Source organism: Amborella trichopoda, chromosome 2 (genome assembly GCF_054954075.1).
Source record: "Amborella trichopoda isolate Santa Cruz 75 chromosome 2, AtrichopodaSantaCruz75HAP2 v2.0, whole genome shotgun sequence".
Classification (NCBI taxonomy): Eukaryota; Viridiplantae; Streptophyta; class Magnoliopsida; order Amborellales; family Amborellaceae; genus Amborella; species Amborella trichopoda.
The window spans coordinates 7,979,751-8,002,975 of NC_142337.1; the positions used below are offsets into that span (position 1 = coordinate 7,979,751).

At 33.1% G+C, this 23,225-nt stretch overlaps 1 protein-coding gene across 1 annotated transcript; it reads right to left on the reverse strand.

The window, feature by feature from the left end:
* Positions 1–2,278: 2,278 nt before the first annotated feature.
* On the reverse strand, positions 2,279–20,556 carry LOC18443230 (uncharacterized). The gene is made up of 6 exons (XM_006853422.4): positions 20,030–20,556; positions 10,012–10,589; positions 6,144–6,327; positions 5,824–5,888; positions 4,072–4,282; positions 2,279–2,942 (listed from the first exon to the last, which is right to left on the reverse strand). Exons 1-6 carry the CDS (start codon positions 20,156–20,158, stop codon positions 2,568–2,570), a joined length of 1,542 nt encoding a protein of 513 aa, XP_006853484.1. The 5' UTR covers positions 20,159–20,556; the 3' UTR covers positions 2,279–2,567.
* Positions 20,557–23,225: the final 2,669 nt, after the last annotated feature.

Genomic DNA, 23,225 nt, shown 5'->3' on the forward strand with positions numbered 1-23,225 from the left:
TCAAAAATAACTTTTTTTAAAAAATAGACAAAAAAATTAATAAATCCACCCTTCATAACTCTCTCTATCCCTAAAGGAGATGTTTCTATACTTCCCATACAGCATAAAAGATCCATCCGTCCAATTTTGATCAAGAGAGCCACTCACCGTTTGATATTGGATCCGACATCTCCAAGTATATTATTTTTAGTTTTTTTTATACAAATTTTATAACTATAAAATTTGGTACGTGCCATATTCTCATTGGGCCACACCTATAAAAAATATTAAAAATAAATTTCGATAAAGTATAATGATCAAAATAACCCTTGAAACTTTCAAGGGTATTTTGGTCATTTTATGTTATTAGAAATATTATTTTAATATTTTTCGCTAGTGAGAGTTTAATAGTGGATTGGACGTCTAAAATTTGGTGTCAAAATAATTTATAGAAAAAATCAAAAATAAATTAGTGTAGAGACGTGACATTGTGATTGGAACAATCTTAGCCCTCCATTCAAAATGGACAGTTGGATAAGGGGAAAAACGTAAAAAGTTTGCCCATCTATATATATATATATATATATATATAGTATACTTCTTTTAAACATGTCATTTCTCTTTCCAATGCATTTCACTCTCTAACTCCTCCCTCCCTAACGATGCCCTTTTCCCCCCAAATTCTCTATATGAAACACGACTCTTTCTCTGTCTCTAAGGCTTTTCTTTATCTAATAATGCCCTTTCTTGTTCTCACTCTTTTATCTAAGAATGCCCTTTTTCTCTCTAATTATTTACATTTCTATTTGGGCCCGGTTTTTATACTGCCAAGCCCGTATATGTAGAAATGCAGGCTTCTAAATAAATCTATTTTTGAGATAGATTTTAAGACTTAAAATTTAAGTACATGTAATCTCTCACATGGAGATCATGAATATGAGAAAATATATAAATTTTAAAAACTAAAAATAATAATTCTAATAAGAAAACATTTGGCCCTTTAGCTTTCATTGTCATCCATCTTTAAGATGGAACACCTACGTGCATCCATCTTTAAGATGGATGCTTTACACTTTCTGGACCGCATATGCATGAAACAATTTTCCTTTTTCTTTATATATATTATTTTCTCTCTTTAACTCCTCCCTTTCCTTTTTCTGTTTCTAAACCCTTTCTCTCGAACAATTCCCTTGTGTCCATCTAATTCCTTTTCTCTCTAAATGTGCTGATTATTTCTCTAACCAAGTCCTTTCTATCTTATGTCCTCTCCCTCTAATTGTACCTTCTCTCCATGTACATGTATATGTGTATGTTTGAAGCAAAGCTTAATCTCTATGAAGCTTTGTTAGATCTTTATAAAGCTTAATCTCTACATTTAAGAACTTCTACCTAGATTATTAAACAAGTATTTCAGAACTTTCGTATATTTGTAATTCCAACTTTGAAAGACGTTGAATATTCAGGTTCCAAGGAATCCCTAGCTTCCGATTGCCAAACATGCCCTACATATGCACTTTGGAAGTGATTGAAAAAAATCGAGCTTGATCTCTTAAAACCGAATTCTTTTAAAGTATAAAATGCTTTTGTTTTTATTTAGGGATTTGTATACTATGATATCATTTACCATTGTCCAATGATAACTTCCAGCTACTTGATATCAAATTCGATGTCTTGGGTTATATCACGAAGTTTGAGAAATTCTTTCTAGATTTTGAATTTAGTTAATGACACACTAATAACCACTTGATTTAAAATAAGATGGATAAATGTAATTGTAACTTTTTTGTATTAAAAATAAATAGTCTATTTATATATTTTTCATTTTATTTATCTAATAGTTGTAATTCTTGTAGCATAAAATTTAATAACGTTGTGGTTTGTATATGGCTTAGGCCATAAAAAAACAATGTAAGGCACACGTTCGAATTGTGTCGACAAATGTTTTGTATTGGAAATCTTTGTGATAGCTTGAAAATTTATTTTCACCTCTAATTATAATATTCAAAGCTCCAAAAATAGTACAGATAATATATTTATAATTCAAAATCTTTAAAAATTGGTGAGCCAGAAAATACATTACAATATTCACTGTTTCCATGATTTGAAATCCATTCTTTCTCATGTCCGTACATCTTGAAGTCGAGATGATCGATTTGAAGATTTTTAGGCAAAAAAAAAACCTCTTCCAGTGAATTTTTGAGGTGAGCCTTAATTTGATTGTTTAGGGCCTCACCCTTGTATGAACTTTTCCCATTTAATAAAACCCACATAAATGAAATGAAAATTTAACTCATGAATACATTCTAAAAATTTATATCTCTATTGCTTTTTTTTCCCTGTGCCCAAGTGCTTGTGTCAAAGGGTCAGTCCCCTTTGAAATTATCACTAATTTCGGATTTGAACCCAAAGACCGTAGTAAACAAGTTAAACAAGAAGTTAGGCCTCACCCATTAAGAACTAAGCCAAATAACCCAACATGACTTAGCAAACAACTTTTTAGTAAATCTCAGAGAGGGCCATTACAGTATGATCTCTATAGATCATACTGTATATTGCTTCTTATAGAAGCCCTATTCCAACATGAGCAGCTACAAACGGTGCGGCCGGTTCTGTGGGGAGTCGATGGCGGAATGCTCCTCCATTTCTCTCACTTCTCTGAGCCCATCATCTTGCATTTCGATCCACTTTCGAATGAGAGTATCGTTCGGTGGAGAGAGAGAGCAAGGCATTGGATTATGATCTTCCATATAAGAATGAAGTGATCTTTTGAGGAAGGATTTCTCTCTAGGGCTGGCAAGGCACTGTATGGAATCCTCACACACAAAGTAGGAGGTGGGTGTGGGAGTTGGGGTGAATCTCTGCAACTTGGAGTACTCGGAGAGAAGGTGGAACATGTAATCGTATACTGTGCTCATGCTCATCATCTCCATCATCTCTCGGCTCTTCCTCCCTATGCTCTCCGACTGCATCACCACCACGGGAAAATCAGGGGAGAATACATTTTCTGGTTTGTATACCAAGGGCTTCTCTTACTACAAAGGTGTAAAGGGAATGTATACCACCGTTATCGTGAGTATGCATTGTTGATAGTCATGAGGCTCATCACCATCGAGTCGACGGTTACATGGTGATGAAAAGAGAGTGTAGCATTAGCACCATGCTCACTGTGTTTGCACATAGTTATAACACTTTGAGTAGGGGTGGCAACGGGCCGGGTGACTCAGCTCGTCCCAGTTGGATCGTCCTAGAAAACTAGGGCTCAGGCCACAAAATGTGGCTTGGCAGGGCTAGATCAGGCTTGGTCCGGTCCAGCCCAACAATTAATTCTTTATCCTTTTTATTTTGGTTTTCTTGGCTCGGCCCTGATAGAACCACAACCTTTTTAGCACGGGCCACACCTGGACACCCTTAGGGGAACATGGCCAGGCTACAACCAGTGTTGACATATGGCCAGCCCTACTTGAAGGGTGCATAGTCAGTCATGACACTCTAGAGGTACGGTTGAGAATTTACCCGATTTGGATAAAAAAAACCAGAATTTCGGATCCTATCCGGATCCAAGTATGGATCTAATATTTGGATCCGACAGGTCGGATCCAGATCCAAAATTTGGAACCAAATATTAGTTTGGATCGGATCTAGGTAGAGGTGGATCTGATCTGAATCTAGTCTAGTTATTAAAATTTTATATGTTATTATATATACATATATGCCATATTTTTTTTTTTTTGGGTATATAATATTTTGTGCATATATATATAATACTTTTTTGAATACGACCAGGGTCTGAATTTGGATTCGGACCTGAATCTCACGTATACTTTTTAGATACAGATCCTGATTTGGATCCGAATATTCTGGATCCGATCAGGTCCATATGATAATCCAAATCCCATACATACTTTTTAGATTCGAATCAGGTGGATCCAGACCTGATTCTACCCATTTTCAGCCCTATCTAGAGGGTCATGACCCGTCTATTGTGCTCCTAGATTTTTATGCGGAGGAGCATAGGATTGACAATAATGAAACCTAGCATAGATCCCCAAAAGAAGAAGAAATAATAAGAGAGAAACAATGAGGAGACCGTACCTGATTGGGATTGGCATTGCCCCAATTCACGCCGAAGTCAAGAGAGGGGCATATAGTGGAGGGGTTGATTGGCCAAATGTGGCGTTTGGGCAGCAGCCATCGAGTGAAGAAATCAAAATACTGTGAAGTTATGGTCATTACTGTAGACCCACATGATAGAATGTATTTGTAGCTCACAGACCAGGCCCACCCTTCCGCATAAACCTTATACCTGCAGACAGAGAGAGAGTGAGTGAGAACCCCATCATCATCATAATCCACAGGTATAAATACAGAATCCCATCATCATCAAGAGATGACCCGTAACCCATAGTTGTCAAGATCCAAACCTGTTTTCCAAATTCACATTTTTTACTTACCAAAAAATATTAACACGACCATTTTTCTCTCTATCTTTGTTTTTTTGTTTTTTTAGTATAGAGAAATATTTGATTCAATACGGCATATGTAAAAAAATTAACACAAAACTATTTTTTTCTCTATCTTTGTTTTTTAGTCCAGAGAAATATTTCATCGAATGTAGCATGTCTTCCAAACCTTGGGACGCACATCCTTTTGGTCCTAGTTAAGAAGATATTTGAAAACATTCGAAAGAAAATTTCAAAATGGTTTTTTCTTTTGTGAGAGAGTATCACAAATACAAGCTGTCCATGTTAGGAAAGAAAAAGTCGTCATGGACTAAGGCCCTAAACGATTTGTTTATCCGAATTTTATAGATCAACTCATCATCACCATACAACGAATTCAAAGATAAAATGGAGAAATAATTTGATTTTGAGTTCTTAAATGGATGCCCGAGCTTATTGAGCACCAGGTCTTGAGAACTCGACTCAGCCAAGGCACTCTAGCACGTGACTCGGCAACTCGAGTCGAACTCGTTCGACTCCTATACAAGGAAAAAAAAGCTCTAGAAATTTTTTCAAAATATGAAAATATAATAAAGGTCGTGAAAGTCAAACAAATTTAACGACTTTAAAAAGTCCAAACAAACTTAGAAAAATATATTTAGAAAATGGAGATTATATATGGGGAGGTCTATATATATATATATAAAGAAAAAAAAATACAAATAAAGATATGGAATAAACACTCACCAATCATTTCCAAAAACATCCAAATCATATACAAAAATTTATACACAATGTTGAGTACAAAAAGCATTGTTTAGACTCTTTTACTAAATTTTCCATAAGCTCTTTTATCAGGGCCAAGGAAATGTGTGTACCAAATTTGTGAGTAATGTCCCTAAATGCCCTATAATTGAGGAAGGCGATTTAAGTAAAGGTGCGGTTCGTATAGAGCCTATGCTCTAAATAATCAAATTAGAGCCTACTTTCAAATAGTATCGAGAAATGTGGTTTCAATACTGCAAATCATTGTGATAGACTTAAAATATATTTTCATCTTTCTTTATAAAGTTAAAGCTTCAAAAAGAGCGTAGATCGATAGATCTATAAAAACTTGAAAATCTTGAAAATTGACGGTCCAAAAATGCGTTACAAAATACACTATTTTCAAAACTTGAAATTCATTTTTTTCTCATGTCCATGCATCTTGATGTCGAGATGATAAATTTGAGGATATTTGCGCATCAAAACAAGCTCTTCTACTGAAATTTTTGAGGTAGGCTATAATTTGATGGTTTAGAGCCTCAGTTCTATATCAACTTTCCCCTTTAAGTAATAGCCAATCAAATGTTACTCTTCTCATGTTTCGGTTTGGTATGCAGTTTTGTAAAATCAGAGATCTCACCTGTGTTTGCATTGGTCAGAGAGCTTGGAACTTGCATACTTCTTTTGGGCTTCTTCCTCCCAATTCTGCACAATGGTAGAAAGTTTAATCTCTTAAAGAGAGCCAATTTCCCTTAGTGAGAGAGATGTGGTAAACACTAACATAAAGAAAAGGAAATAAAGAGAGGCCATTTAGCCCTAAGGAGGCCAATCTCTAGTGAGGTTTTTAGGTGCACCTTAATACTTGTACAGTATAAAGTTGGCACTCTATATAAACTTCTTCCTTATATCACAGATAAAATGGTTTTATAATATAGAATCCCAATAAAATATGATACTCACTTGCTCCTGTATTTGGGCTGTTTTAGAATTGCTGCATTTAAGTAGTTCAACACGAGCTGGTGAGCCCACTCTGGTGTTCCCCCTCCAATAAGCCATGGGCACACGATCTTTCCACTTGACTTGTTCTGATCCCCTTTTGATGCTTCTGAACTCTTCATCCCATGGAGCTATATTTGTCTCAGCCCTACACAGGATAAAATATGTTGGTAAATAGGTAAATGGAGTGGCTATGTGTATGTTCTTTTTTCTACAAAATTAATGAATTTTTTTGCTAAATTTGGGTCAGTATCACGCCTCGACCACCTAACTTAATATCCGTTAATTAGGGGTGATTGTGACCTATTAAATACAAGGGATTATATACAATAAGGGAATTTACCCTTGGTACAAGTAGGTCACAATTACTTATAACCATCCGATGTAAAATCTGATAGCTTGGGTGTTTCATAATGTTTGAAAAAATTTCTTTTGAACTTTAAGCTTGGTCAATGCAATAAATTCAGCTATTCAATTTCACATCCAATGGCTCAGATTAATTGTGACCAACTTCTATCAAAGATATAGTCTCGTTCTATACTTTCCCTAAATATAAATCTTTATTATTTCTAGGGTCTCTTTCGATTGGAGATGTCATTTGGACTGTTAAACACCATCTAAGGAAGAGTAATTGTCGTTTAATTGTAAGAATTCTTAGGCCAATCTTAAGATAGCTTTGGGCAAGTGCAGTGCATTTTGAATGTAATTATGGGTCTATTATAAATAAACAAATCTTATTTGTATGATTTATGGTAGCATACTTATATTCCTTGTAACTCTAGACCCTAGATAGCAAGGGTTGAGAATTTTTCAGATCGAGTCCAGATCTGGATTCTGATTCAAAAAGTATACAAGAGATCATCATCTAGATCAGATCAGATCCAGAATTTTGAATCCAAATTCGGATCCAAAAACTATACATGAGATTCAGATTAGGTCTTCTATATATATATAGGTTTGTCTAAAGTTAACAATCCTTCAAAATACAAAGGTTCAAATTAGAAGGGGTTGTGATGAGTGTATTTATCAAAATAATCATAATTATTTTTATTAAAAAATTATTTAAATTAGTAAATTTACCATTAAGCAAGGTAAATTTGAAATTTTCACAAAAATACAATGACATTTTAGAAGTTAGTGTCCTGAAACTTTATCTGTAGAGTGCCAATGTTTTTAATTAAAATTTCAACTTTACCCCTTATGGAGATCACAAAAGTACATTTTGTCTTGTAGTAATATTTACAAAATTGCCCCACAAAAGTAATTTTTTTTAAAAAATAGACTACAAAATTAATAAATCCACCCTTCTCAATTCTCTCTATCTTGAACCTTTGTAATTTGAAGGGTTGTGAAGTTTAGATTATCTCATATATACCCAACCCTTCAAATTGCAAAGGTTTAAGATAGAGAGAGCTGTGAATGGTGGATTTATTAATTTGTTGTCTATTTTTTTAAAAAAGTTATTTTTGTGGGGCAAATTTGTAAATATTACTACAACACAAAGGGTAGTTATCTCCATAGGGTTAAAATTGAAATTTTAACTAAAAGACAAGGGTACTCGACAAATAAAGTTTCAGGATACTAACTTTCAAAATGCCATTGTATTTTTGTGAAAATTTTCAAATTTGCCTTTACTTAATGGTAAAGTTACCTATTTAAATAATTTTTTAATAAAACAGTAATGATTGTTTTGATAAATACACGCATCACAACCTTTTTAACTTGAACTTTGCATTTTGAGGGGTTGTTAACTCTAGCCAAACTCATATATATATATATATATATATATATATATATATATATATATATATATATATATATATATATATATATATAAAGGAAAATCTTCCTGTTAGCCCAAGAGCTAACTGGAAGATATGAGCCAAACGGCCTAGATTGAATCTGGACCGATTTGACGATCACAGATGCCTTATAGTATTTGAATTTTAATATTTTTTATACAAATCCAAATCATTTGAAATTTTAAGTATGTGTTCATAAAAAATAGGTGAATCTTCCAAAAATATCAAACAAATATTTTACATGAAAACAATTGACCAAAATACCCCCATAAAGTTTTGGGGGTATTTTGATTTTATTTTTGCGAATTATGTTTTTTTATATATTTTTATTAGGTGGGTCTTGATGAAAAGAACACGTGCCTAAAATTTCAAGTGATTTGGATTTGTAGAAAAAAAATTAAAATTCAAACACGAAATGAGGTCGTGACCGTTAGATCGGCCTAGATCAATCTTGTTATCTTTCTGTTAGCCCTTGGGCTAACAGTAGTATCTTTTATATATATATATATATATATATATATATATATATATATATATATATATAAAGAAAAGATCTTGTTAGCCCACGGGCTGATAGCTACAATGTCAGCCAATAGCCCAGATTAAATCTTGGCCAAGTTAATGGTCACAACTTCATTTCGTGTTTGAATTTTGTTTTTTTTATAAATCTAAATCACTTGAAATTTGGAGCATCTATTCTTCAAAAAATAGAGGAATATAATAAAAATATATAAAAATAATAATTCGTAAAATTTAAATTAACAAAAATACCCTTGAATAATTTTGGGGGTATTTTTGTCAATTTATATTTTTTGAATTATTTTTTTTATATTTTTATTAGCTGCACCTAGATGAGAAGAATGAATACCTAAAATTGCAAGTGATTTAGATTTGTAGAAAAAAAATACAAATTCAAATAAGAAATAGGGTCGTGATCTTCATAATGACCCATATTCAATCTGGACCATTGGCTGATACTGTAGCGGTCGGTTCGTAGGCTGACAACATATGACAGCCTGGTCACGACCTTATTTCGTATTTAAATTTTCATTTTTTTTCTACAAATCTAAATCACTTGAAATTTTGAGCCCCACCTGTGGACTGACAGGATATTTTTCCTATATATATATATATATATATATATATATAAGATTACGTTTACGTGCTTACACTATCGACTAATTTATCATTGTACTCAACAATTTTGATATATCCTTGTTTTATATGTGGAGCACTTTTTTTAGTTAGGGTATTTTTTTGTCATTTGGAGGGGTGTGGCATCATCCACATAGGGTATGATGTCACCCACATGGACACACTAGTGGTTTTAATGCTCCATATGAATGATGTCATACCTCATGTGGATGATGTCACATCCCTCTTAATGACCATTAATGCCCTTATGAAAAAATTCTCTTTGTACAAAGCAAAGGTATATAAATATCCAAAATTGTTGAGTATAATTATAAATTACTCTATAATGTGAGCACCCTAACATAACCCAACGTCTTCCCAATGCCTATAGACGAAAATGAATAGCGATTTCGCCGACCCTCTTCACCGTCTAAATTTCAACGTACAGTCACGATTGTCCAGTAGTATTTTATTTTTCATTTTTTTTCTACGAATCGGAATGACTTAAAATTTGAATGGTAAGTACATCTTATTGAGACACATCTAATAAAAATATAAAAACAATTATCTGCAAAAAATAAATTGACTTAGGGGGTATTTTGGTAAGTTTTTTTCATGTAAAATATTTGTTTTATATTTTTTGAAGATTCCCCTATTTTTGATGAATACACATTCCAAATTTTAGGTCATTCCAATTTGTAGAAAAACAAATGAAAAATGAAACACTATCAGACAAATCGTGATTGCGCGATAAACTTTGGACGGTGATGGGGGTAAGCGAAATCACTGTTCATTTTCGTCTATTAGTGTTATATAGTGTTTTTCTATATATATATATATAACAATTATAAAATGCTCTATAGAGAGAGATTACAGACATAGCTCATGAACCATACCATCCCCAAAAGGACCAGTCAGGAAAGGGAATATCAAAGCTGCCACGGTTGCTACAATAGCGAAACAAGGGGGGAGGCAGCTTCCACTTGTAGCGCGACCGCTCAATCACTGGCCTATCCATGCAATCAAACATGAACTCAACGTCTGGGATCAACGTCCCATACCTCTTCACCAACTGCACCAGACCCCAAACGCTAAACATGGCTCGGGTTTGCACGCATGAGTAGTAAAGGTCAATGTACAAGCGCCCGTTTTTTATTATGGCTCGGAATGCTGCTCTAGGCTTCCCTGACTCCAAAACTTCTCTTGAAATCCCTTGGCTCCTCCAGGGTCTCAAGTCCTCATGGATCCACTGGAATTGGTTCGGACATTGAGCCCTGGTCGAGCCGATGAGTGGTTTGTGAGTAGTGGGCCATGTTAAAAGGCAGCTCAGGTGGGTGCATTGCCAAACTTGTGCAGCTCGTTTGTAGCTCCACCAAGAGTCGCCCTGGATTTGGGGCTGGTGATGAAAGGGTTGCCATGGCGTTGGCCTTAGATTGTCACCCACAAGAGTTCGTATTTGGGTGGGGTACTCCATCTGTATCAGAAGAGGTGCAAAATATTAGTGAAATTTGAATATGTAATGCTGGTTTCGTGAGTGTTAATGGTGGATTTCGATCGAATTTTGAACATCACACTTAAAAAATGGGTAGGGCTTCTCTTTTCCTTTGAATTATCTAAAAAAATAAGAAAAAAAAAAAAAAAATATTAATTCTCCAATCCTGCTAAAAAGACCAATATAGTTGTTTAATTTCAATGTCACTGGACACAGATTGTACTTTCCCCTGTTCAACAGTGATTTAAAACTGTGATTGCGTGTCTTAAGCCTGAATAAAGGGGGAGGCCCTAAATAATTAAATTAAGGTGCACTTTAAAAATTCATTAAAAGAAGTTGTTTCGATGCCGAAAAATTCTTCAAATTGATCAAGTTGATCTCAAGATATATAGATATGAAAAAAAATAGATTTCATCGAAAATAACGCATCTTGTAATATATTTCCAAACCATCAATTTTCAAATTTTTTAATTGTCTGTAGATCTACTCAAATCTACTCAATTTTCAAGTTTTATAATTAGAAAAGAAAATAAATTTTCAAGCCATCATAGAGATTTCCAGTATTGAAACAATGTCTTTCAATACTATTTGAAAGTGCACCTTACTTTAACTGTTTAAGGCCTTAACCTTATACAAACCGCAACCCTTTTTACTATCATTTTAACACCCTTATTCAAAATATGTGTGGGCCACTATTGAGTGCTTCAGGGGACACACAATTGTAGAAGTGCATCCCCCAATGCACCTTCTATTTTTCCTATCTTAAAATCATACGTACTTAATTGCAAAGGGCCAAAAGTAGCAACATGTCTTCCATTCTATAGCAAACTTCACTAATACAGAAACCCTACAAGAGGGGCCTCAATCTTCGGCTAAAGTGAGCCTCATACCCCCTAAAAATGGCAAATGATCCGCACCTATTAATAAATGTCCCACCGATCCGGATCATCAATCCTGGATTGTGATCGGGAATTAGTCGATAATGAACTGAATGTGGGAAGGAACTGGTATGGGCTTGGTTTCCCCCAAACCCCAAAACCACCCTTCTATCGAATTTTTTGGGAACTTATAAAAAGATACCTGAAATTTTGAATTATTAGAAATAAACACTAAATTTTCTAAAACCTCATTTATACCCATTTTCTTCACTTTTTGCATTTTTTTTTGACCAAAATAGCATTTACATTAGTCTTAGAGTCATGAAGATATCACAGTAGAATCACTACCATGATGGTCATTGACGGTTTAATATTTTGAGGTATCATGGCCCTTAAACAACCATGATGGTTGTTAAGAGGCATCACGGCACTTAAAAAGCCGTGATGGTCGTTAAGGCATCACGACACTTTAAAAGCCATGATGCTTAGTATAATGGTTAAATTAGAACCATGATAGTCCAATAAACCATCACAGTTCTTTAACTGCCGTGATGCTTCAAAACTATATTTGACTTAATACCCGTCATGACCATCACGGTTCTAAGACTACAGTGAAGGCTATTTTTATCTACTCACCCAAAAAACGGATATGGATGAGGTTTTGAAATTTTTTTGGTTTATTTCTAATAATCAAAAAATTAAGGTATATTTTTTATGATTTTTTTTTTTTTTTTAGAAATTTTTTTTTTTTGTTTTAGCTTATCTAGTCCATCTAGATCGATGATCCAACAATGTCACATAGATCTATGGATTGGACAATCCACTCCATCAATCCGAATTTTCAAACACTAGTAGCAACAATAAAAAAGAAGTACTCTTAAGTGGTGGTGTAGTTATAGAAGAGATTTCTATCTTATTAAGTGGTTTCTAACTCTCTTTTTTTTCTTTTGGAAAGACACTAACAAATGAAGGAACAAAAGATATGCAAATGTTTTGAAATGATATTTATCACAATATGACTTCTCAACACTATGGAGCAATTTATAATTGTACTCAACAAATTTTGGGCACTACTATACCCTCGTTTTATACATGTGATATCAACCACATAGAGCATACGAGTGACATTTAATACTCCGTGGGTGATGTCACACCCCATATAAATGACATCACATCTCACCTAATAATAAAAAATACCCTAATTAAAAAAATGCTCTATGTAAAAAACAAAAGTATATAAGTATCCAAAATTTGAGTTTGTTGAGTGCAATAATAAATTACTCAATAGTGTGAACACCCTAACATAACCCAAAAATATATCACAATACACATACATGAACCATGTTTGCCTACTAGGATAAATGTAAGGTAAGGGTTGTAATTTTGTATACAATCAAAGTAAGGCGCACCTTAAACTATGTTGAATGATGCCGTTTTGAAAATCGGTTGTACCACAAATTATAAATTTAATGCTCTTAAAACGTATTGATCTATAAATAACTATTTTTTAAAAAAAATGAACAGTCTAGATAACGTTAAACGATGCACTATTTCACAACTTGAAATCCCTTAATACATCCTACATGAAAGCACCCTTTGCACTCGTTTTATTTTGGAGGTTGTGTTTAGGGGTGAAAAGTTTCTCGGTTTGGATCCGAAACCCAAATTTCGGATCCTATATGGATCTGGGTATGGATCTAAGATTTGGATTCGAAGGGTCAGATCCAGATTCAAAATTTGAATCTAGGTGCAGGTGGATCCGATCGGGATTAGACTCAATTATATATATATATATATATATATATATATATATATATATATATATATATAATATTTTTTGTTACGTATTATTTTATAGATATAAAATAATAGATAAAATAATTAATTTTGGATCCGATAGGGTCCAGATCCAAATATTATAAGATTTGATCAGATCCGAATCTCATGTATACTTTCGGATCTGAATCTGGATCTGCTGAGATCCAGACCCAATCCAACCCATCCTCAGCCTAATTGTGCTTGTGGCAATCCCCCAAAAATGGCAAAAAGAGAGTATGTAAAGGAGAAACTTGGAATTTTGGGCCCATCACTAAATTAAGAACTTGGAAAAAATAAAAAAATATATTTTATGTAAAAATAAATAACCAAAATGCCCTTACAATTTTCAAAGGTATTATGGTAATTTTTCATCACAAAAAATATTTTTTAAATAATTTTTATTATGTGTGCCCCAAAATTTATTTCAAAATTATCTGTAGAATAAAAATAAAAAATAAAACAATGTGAACTGTCTAATCAAGATTTAACGGTTGAATGCTAGCTTGTGACAATGTAATTCAAATTATCTTAACCATCTACTGATGGCTGAAACCAGAGATCACATATACCATATATGTGGATGGGGTCATATAGAAAGGCCCCTTCTATTAATGCCGTTTGCATTTTATTTAATCTTAGAGCCTTAGAAACATGATAGGTTTGACGCGAGTGGACGCGTTTTGCAAAGCAGTGCCTAAAATCCGAATCGGTTGGGTGAATAAGATATTTCGGAAATTGGTCTCGATCAATGAGTCACGGATACTGATAAGCAATCCAACCAATTCTCCGCGATGAGAAACTCTATAAATAAAAATAATAAGCAATCCAACCAATTCTACTCGATGAGAAACTCTATCAATAAAAAAATAAAAAATAAAATAATAATAATAATAAAAATATAGAATCACCAAGCCCATTAGGGAGTGAGCTAACTCCAAACTAAGACTTAAAAAGTTGTTGATCTTAATCGAAATCGCTCGGATGAGAAATCATTATTACCCTTCCGAATCCCTTAATATATCGATTTGGACGGTTTATCCTGAACCGTCCAAAACATGTTGAAACATATAGAATCACCAAGCCTATTAGGAAGTGAGCTAACTCCAAACTAAGATTTTAAAAATTGTTGATCTTAATCGGCATCGCCTGGAACTAAAATTTTAAAAATTGTTGATCTTAATCAGAATCACCTGATCTGGATAGAAAATCATTATTACCCTTCTGAATCCCTCAATATGAATATATATCGATTTGGACGGTCTATCCTGAACCGTCTATCCCTGAATATATCGATTTGGACGGTCTATCCGAAACCATCCAGATCGTCTAATTTTTTTTTTTGATTAAAAGGCTCTACAGGTATGATTAAAGGGAAAAGTTTATATAAAGTTGCAATATTAAAATGTAGAATTAAGGATGCATAAAAAAAATCCTAAGAATATTTATAAAATATTTTTATAATTAACTATAAAAATACATTTTTAGATAGTCTTAAGAAAAAAATTTATAAAATATTTTTATAATAAGATATAAAAATACATACTTCTTCCTGAGAATATTTATACCAAAAATAAATGTTATGATAAAATTTAAATTTGAAGGAAAACTTATTAAATGATTCAGCAAAGATACACCGAGCATGGGCACTTCCGAAACAAAAGCAAGAGGCATTGTGGGCCCTAAGCTTTTTATACGAGTTTATGATTCTTCGACCGCTCGATGTAGGACTATTTTTTCACCTCTTCATGCGCGTAAAGGGAGAGATATTGTTATTTTTTATTTCTTTATGGGCACAATGGCCGTGCACAAATGGACAAGTAAACGGCCATGTTAAGAACACTTTAATATTAAAAACATTCAAACATTCCAAAAACTCTAATATTAAAAACACTGGAATACGGCAATTATGGCCGTTTGTTTGTCCATAAACCTTGTTAAAAACACTAGAATACATTTTAATATTAATATATCATTTTTTATTTTATCATATTTAATATCTACCACATTAATATATCATGTTTTTTCTTAAGATGGAGCATTTGGATATAATATATTATCATTATACATTAATAACACAAGTATTGTAAGTTAGTACTTAATTATTTATATTATAAAATACATAATGTGTATAATTTTTCCATACAGATGTTAATAATCATGTTTTTATATTAGAAGTTATTATAAAACAAAGTTTAAATTTATTCCTATTTATATAATAAAATAATTGCAACTTAATAATTCTAATTTAGTGTATATAGATTATAAAATACAAGTGATTTATTCCTTGCTCATGAAAAAGTTGAAAGCTTAGGTCGTAATTTTTTTGTTTTCTTTACAACAATAAATGAGGAGGCGATATCCTACATTTTTACAACTGCAAGTGATAATAGAGATTATAAAATATAAAATAAAAAAATTTGAGTTGGAGTGATCTATTTTTGGTGTAATTAGTTGTAATTTAAACTATATTTGACTAAGAAATGGATGTAGTGGTTAACAAATATTTTGTCAAAAATATTTTCTCAGTATTTATATATTTTAATATATAAATAAAATAGTGAAAATCTACAATGCAATGCCCCAATTTTTTTTGAAAACATAAAACTATCGATTTTAAAAAAAATTTAGTGATTTTTTGAAATGTTTTAGAGCCGAAACATATCGATTCGCTTGATTCTTCGACTTGCATCGCCGGTGTGTTTTTTTTTAAACGTTGCACCAAACTTGTGAGTGATCTAGTGACAAGTCTCTTGTGGAATCGGACCGATTCACCTTAAGAATCACGTTTGTATGAGTAATATTTATTGAAATAACTTTTTTAATATGATTTGAGAATTATAAATTTGGTCTAAAATTTTTAACTAATTTTTATTTTAAGAGAATTTATAAAAGAATCTCATTTTATTGTCAAAATAAAAAAATCACCCTTAATATTTTATATTTTATGCTAAAGTCCCAACTTTTTGTAAGTGCATAATTTTAGTTCATTTCTATACATCGAACTAACTCCGAATATAAGAAGTTGATATTTCGCACCATCTAACATTTATAAAAAGTGTAAAAATAATGTGTTACTTCTTTTTCTATTAATGAAAATCAGGGTAGCTGGCTTTCTCGCCCCTTAAAAAAAAAAAATTTATAAAAAATTGCTTAAATAGTTTAACACAAATAATAATAAAAATGCCTCTAAAATTTTATAAATTATAGGGGTAATTTTGGTTTTTCTTATTTAACTTAGACACATTTTTATATTTTGTACAAGTGCATTACAGTGAGAAGTATGGGTCTCAAAATTTTAGCTTAATTTGATATATAAACGAATAATAACATTTAAATACACTATTGGCTACTTAAAATGTTGAATTTAAGTAAAATATATAAACAGGCAACGATTTTATGCAACGGTTGTATAGTAATATGATGCAATAATCTTAAAAAACCGTCATATGATCATTTGTTTGATCCAAATTTTGAAATATACACTCTTTCATTCTAATGAACAATCACAAAAAAGAAAAATTTGAAAACACAACTTAGAAAGTATTTTTTTAACGCAATTAACATATGCCGTTCATTTTGGTAAGATGCTTAGATCTAGGCCTTAGAAGGATTTTTTCATTTCTAATGTTTTTGGATGACTTTATTATCATTAGATGAACAATGTTGAAAAAGAAAAAAATGATTTTCAATTTATAAAGGCTAAGATCTTGAAATTCACAAAATGAACGGTCTAGATTCGTTTTTTGAAGGGACTCATTTTTTACCATATCTAAGGTTCAAAATTAACTTTTTTTTTTGGATTGATTATTGAGATAAAGAGAGTGTGTGTGCAAAATTTGAGGTCATACAAAATCCACAAACATGGTTTTTTAGAAATGTCGGTACATTATACTATGATACAACTGTTGCATTAGATCATTGCTCTATATAAAAGGGGGCTATTTTAGACTTTGAAACAAATCAGCTGACACGAGTCGTTGAGTCAGCCAATCCATGTGTTCTATTTTTAAAGAGCTGATTTTGTAAAACAGCATTGGGGGTTTTTCCAGTGATTTAAAAGACAAAATTGGTGACCTGGATCGAACATCGTAAAAACTGATTTGGATCGGTGAATCGGCAATCTAGATCATTGTTTTACTGTCCAGATAAAATAGTGAACAAGCGAAAAAAACATTTACAAAAACAATGACTTGGACAAAGTCGAATTGGGTCGGTGCATTGACATTTTTAACGTAGCAAAATGGCTCTTTCAGTGTAGCAAATCACCAGTTCCCTTCTAGACTCAGCTGATTTCGTATATATGTGCAAAGTTAATTCTCTTCTAGTTTGGACTGATTTTATATATATATGTATATATATATATATATATATATATATGCAGAACCAGAATTGGATGACTAATTCTTAGATCGAATCGATTCGGTTCCAACCCGAGGTTTCTATGAAAGACGTGGGCAAGTACTCCCTTTCAATGTGTAATTAATTAATATATATTTGCCCAGCGCCTGGTAAAAAAAAAATTGGTCAAAAAAATTAATTAATATATATTTCTATTCTATGTGGAAAACGTGCAGCGTTCTTTTCCTCGCTGCTGATTCCTATGTGGAAAACGGGTAGGGACATTTTCCGGAAAAAAAGATGGAACAATTTCCGCAATCAGTGTTTGAAAGGTCCGCATGGTCGTTTAGACCCAGCCAAGTGACTTGGGCTTGGGCCTTACCGGGCCTAGTTGTCTCAAGTTGGAAGTCCAACTTGGGGATCTTCAACAAATTTTTTTTAAAATAAAAAATCACAAAAAGATTAGAAATATATTATTTATGTTTTTTTAATCATTTTAGCTATTTTAGTCAAGAATACTTATTTTTATATTTTTTATTTTTTTTGAAAATACCCACAATCACAAACGTAATTTGTAAAATTTATTTTTTCACTAGTATTTTAACCATAATAAATTTTGTTTTGTTAAATTTTGAATATATTTGTTTCCCTATTTTTTAAGATTTTCTTACATTTTTTATCTTTTAATAGTTTTCGAGTTTTCAACTTCTACATTACTCAGCCCTACTCGTTACTCGACTCGAGTGAGTACACGGCTGGCGCAAGGGCGACTGGTCGGCCCGACTCTAACTTTTTCAGAAAAAGGTCATAAAGGGTTTAGGAAAATAATTTACTAACAAATACGGACACGTTTTAGGTGGTCGTGCTCAATTACACAATTATGTGGCCTAGACCCTCGAAAATATAGTTAAGGTAATTTTTTTTTTCAGATTATCTTTAATAACCGTCATGTTTACTTTTATTAAAAGGAAATAATTTAGAGGCACAAAAATACTTAAAATATATTCTGCCACTAAGAACCGACCATTTGATTGGTGAGAACTAGGGTTTGAAGTGCTTCGAATATATATCTTTTAGAGGTAAATCCAAGATTATCTAGGAAAATTCAGATCTAAAAAGTCACTATCTAGGGGCTTGACCACCTACTTATACGGTGAAGCTCCACCTTATAATCCCTATCCATCAAATTTTGTTCCCATGTGTTCCATAAATGTAATCTATAAATATGAATACCTAATTATGAAAAAACCGATATATGCTTATAACATTAGATTAGGTTCCGATGATGATGATATATAAAACATGCGGTTTGTATAGAGCTTAAGCTCTAAACAATCCTACCTTCAAATAGTATCGAAAAATGTGGTTTCAATACTGTAAATCTTTGTGACAGCTTTAAAATATATATATATTTTTATTCATAAAGTTTAAAGCTTCATAAATAGTGTAAATCGACATAACCAAGAAAACTTAAAAAACCTGAAAATTTGTCGATCTAAAAATGACTTGTAAAATACACCATTTTCAACACTTGAAATCCATTTTTTCTCTTGTCCATACATTTTGATGGTGAGATGATCAATTTGGGAATATTTGAGCATCAAAACAGCCTCGGCTCTATAAACACTTTTCCGCTATATAAATAGTTCTTGAATGCCAGATTGGACTCTCAAATTCAGAGATGATTAATTCATGTGGGGCGGTTTTTTCAAGCACTTTTGAAGCTCATATTCAATGATTTTCTAAGTCGGTTGTGAGGTTGAGTAAGTTATATCTTATAAAATTTGGGGTCCTAAAAATATCTTGTTTTTCCCGAAGTAATAGATATTTTTTTTTTGGTTTGTTTAGAGAACTAGCGATGGATTTGTTTAAGTAATAGGATTGTTAGATTTTTGAATTGGAAAATGTGTACACCGTGTTCAAATAAGTCAACACATTCATTGAATAAGAACAAAGTCACCATATAAAAAAAAAAAAGAAAGGAAGAAGAAAGCAAGAAGGTAGAAAAATATAGAAAAAAAGAACTTGCAAAGAGTGAGCATCAATGAAGAGGGAAGAATCATGGAAAGAGAAACAGAAAGTGGTTGAGGGTGGAGAGCGCATGGATGAGCCGGGGCGGCTCGCACCTAAAAATTTAGGGCTTGGGCCATAGCTCAAGGCCGGGCTAAGCCATTGCTGGCTCATCCCGGCCCTCTTTTTTTCTTGTTTTTTCAACTATAATTTTCCTCCTCTGTTTTCGGCCCAGCCGGCTCCAACATGCCAAGTACCGAGCCTCGGCTGGGCCTGACCGAGCCTGGACCAGTCCTACGGGGACAGACCTACGCCTTAATGGAATGAGCATCATAAGACCACAGACCACATATAGAGAGACTTAAATAATAAAATTACCTTGTAAAGTGGAAGGAGGAGCACAGTCAAGACGATGAGGAAGAAGAGCAAGACGGTGTTTCTGACACTGAAGAAGCAGGGCTTCACCATAGCTGCCCGGTTATATCGAAGCCGTTTATCCGAGCCCATGGCGGCTAACCCGAACCCACCTGCACCCTCCAAAATCCAAACCCCTTTTCACATCTTCCCCAAAATGAATGACAATAATTAGATATATAATGGGAAAGATGAGAGACAGAGGAGGGGTCAGGTCATGCTGTGCTGCCCTTTAATTGCTGCAACTGAAACGTGAGAAACCCTTTCTTTCACGCTGCGATCGTGTCAAATTCGGATGTTAGCGCCACGGAATAGAGAGTGGTGCGTTCTTTGTGTGAAGATGGGTCGCTCTTCTCCGGCCCCTCTTTCTCTCTCTAAATTTCCAATTCAGATTTCTCTCTCTAAATTCCCAATTCAGAATTCTCAAAGTAGAGATAGAGAGAGAGAGAGAGAGGTCGGTCGGGTTTAGGCACACGGCTGTTGTAAAAACCAAAGCAAACTGGTCGGCAACATCGGTATTAATGGAATGAATATTAAGTCAGGTACCGTACTTGTAGGTCTGGTTTCTAGAACGTTAAATATGGTAAATACGAATTGGTTCAAATTTATAACAAATTTTTTCGGAAGTTTTATTTATTTAATTAATTTTGCACTTCGATGTGATATTCCTAGTTATTTTTTTCTTTTATATTTAAAGTGTTTAAAATGCAGGAACCCGTCTAAAGGCTGGACCTTCGGATTGCCCTATACTTTTTTTTTGAAGTATATTATTGTCATATGTTCCATGGATAAAAAATTATGAAAAGAGAGGTGTAAATATTGATATGATATTCCTAACATTCCACCACCTCCCTCAACTATCACCTTAATCCCAACTTATGTTCTAGGTGGTATGCTGGACCACAAATCTTTTTGATTTTTGTTTGTTTCCTTAATCCGAGCACTTTTACTTTTCCGAAATGGCGAGTGTATCTAAGCTTTTAAATTTCACAAAATTTCACCAATTTTTAATTTTTCTTTTTGTGGTCGGGCAGACCACCTAAGATATAAAGACTTGAAAAGTCTTGGAAAGCGTTACTATTTTCTTGTCCTCTCGAAAACTTTGGTCCGATGTCTTGACAATGTGCTTTAAAAAATATGAGAGATGGGCGGTTTGATGCTTCGGACCACTCCTAGTACTTCAAATAAAATTTTAAAAAATAAAAAAACTGTGCGATGTTTTGAAGTGTCCCAACCCCTGAGGGCCAGTCTCGGCTCAGCCGACCCTCATTTTTCTTGTTTTTCGGTTTGTTTTTTCTCTTTATTTGCTTGTGGCTCGCCGGGCCCGATGGGGACAAGGATCGGACTAGGGCTAAGGTTGGCTCCGCTTAGACCCATTTACACCCTTATTCGGAGGATAATAGGAAAAGAAAAAAAGAAGAAAAAGGCATCGGGTGCTAAAAAAAAGGGTGCGGCTTGTATAGAGCCTGGGCTCTAAACAATCAAATTAGAGCCTACTTTCAAAACGTATCAAGAAATATAGTTTCAATACCGAAAATCTTTGTGATAGCCTTAAAGTATATTTTCATATTTATTTATAAAATTTAAGGCTTCAAAAATAGTGTAGATCGATATACCTATGAAAATTTGAAAATATTGACAATTGACAATAAAAAAATATGTAACAAAATACACTATTTCCAAAACTTGAAATCCATTTTTTTTCTTGTGTCCATGTATCTTGATGTCGAGATGAACAATTTGAAGATATGGCATCAAAACAACCTCTTCTACTGAATTTTTTGAGGTAGGCTTAAATATGATTGTTTAGAGCCTCGGCTCTATATAAACTTTTCCCTAAAAAAAAAGGAAAATATATCTATACCCTCTCCTATTTTTAAGTTTCATTTCACAATAGACCTAAGGTTTTAATAGATAACTTGAAGCATAAAAATTGTAGATTTTATTTCTTCTAACCCCTTGAGTTATTTTAAACCTGTTTTTTTAGGCTAAATAAATCTAAAAAGATTTGTCTTTTTTAAAAATCATCCTCCCAAACTTCTAGAGAGAGAAGGGCTTCATGGAGGTGAGAGGTTACCGGAAAGAGAGAAAGATGTGTTTGGAAAAACAGGGGAGGAGAGAGAGAGTGAGAGATACAAGAAGAGAGAAAACGAGAGAAATTTGGAGTATATAAGTGAAATGAGAAAAAAGATTGGGTGTAGAAAGAGCATATCTTTCTCATATTTGTTTAAGTTAAAAAATAGGTTTAAAGTGGCTAGGAGGTTAGAAGATATCTTCTGAAACATTGGGTTTACCAATATATGAAATCTGAAAATAGGAGACATGGAGCTATTTTCCAAAAAAAAAAAACACCGGTCCAATGTTCTAAATATTGGACTAGTATACGTGCACATAATTTATATAACATTGTATAGTCCGTAGTTACCGTATTTTAATACGATATCGACATAATTTTTCTTTAATAGAATTGGGTTGGCTCGGCCGATTCTTATCATTTTTTGGTACTAAAAAAAAAAAAATGAAAAAACTAGTGGGAAGTTGGTAAAACTAGAAATTTCTAAATCCAGACTGGTTCTTGAAAGCACTGAAACGCACTGAAAGCTTTTGAGTGTGATCATTTATGAGAGATGTGCAATTTCAAAAGAGCATTAAGAACCAATTTAAAATACCTGTGAGTCTGTGACAATTGGGATGCAGTTAGGCTTTTTGAGAAAGGGAAGAACATGTAAGATACTTCGCGGACAATTGACTGGCACTGACCCATTTTTGGCCGATTATTTATAGGCTTTAATCCGCACACATAAAACTGTCTTCTTTTAATATAGGCTGTACACCGAGTTATTGCAAGATTTTTAACGCGGGATTATTTACAAAAAAGATTTTTTATCTTTTATTTACGGATGTCACAATCATTCGATGTTAAATTCAAAGATTTGGTGTGAGTTATAATGTCTGATAATTTTATTTTAACTTTTTTTAAATTTTGTGTCTATTCAATGACACTTTTATAACTATTTATTTTGAAATTTAAAGAACAAAAATAATTGTGACCTCTTTATACAAAAGATAAATGACTTCTTTGTAAACAATCACTTTAATGCTCTCATGTGTTTATGGAATTTAATTGACCGACCAAGATCAACGATTCTATTGTGATCCA

Coding starts and splice junctions, on each gene's coding strand:
- LOC18443230 (XM_006853422.4), bottom strand. CDS start 20,158: ATGGGCTCGGATAAACGGCTTCGATATAACCGGGCAGCTATGGTGAAG. Junction 10,590..20,029: donor TCCTCCTTCCACTTTACAAG/GTAATTTTATTA, acceptor CTTCTGATACAG/ATGGAGTACCCCACCCAAAT. Junction 6,328..10,011: donor GACTGGTCCTTTTGGGGATG/GTATGGTTCATG, acceptor TATCCTGTGTAG/GGCTGAGACAAATATAGCTC.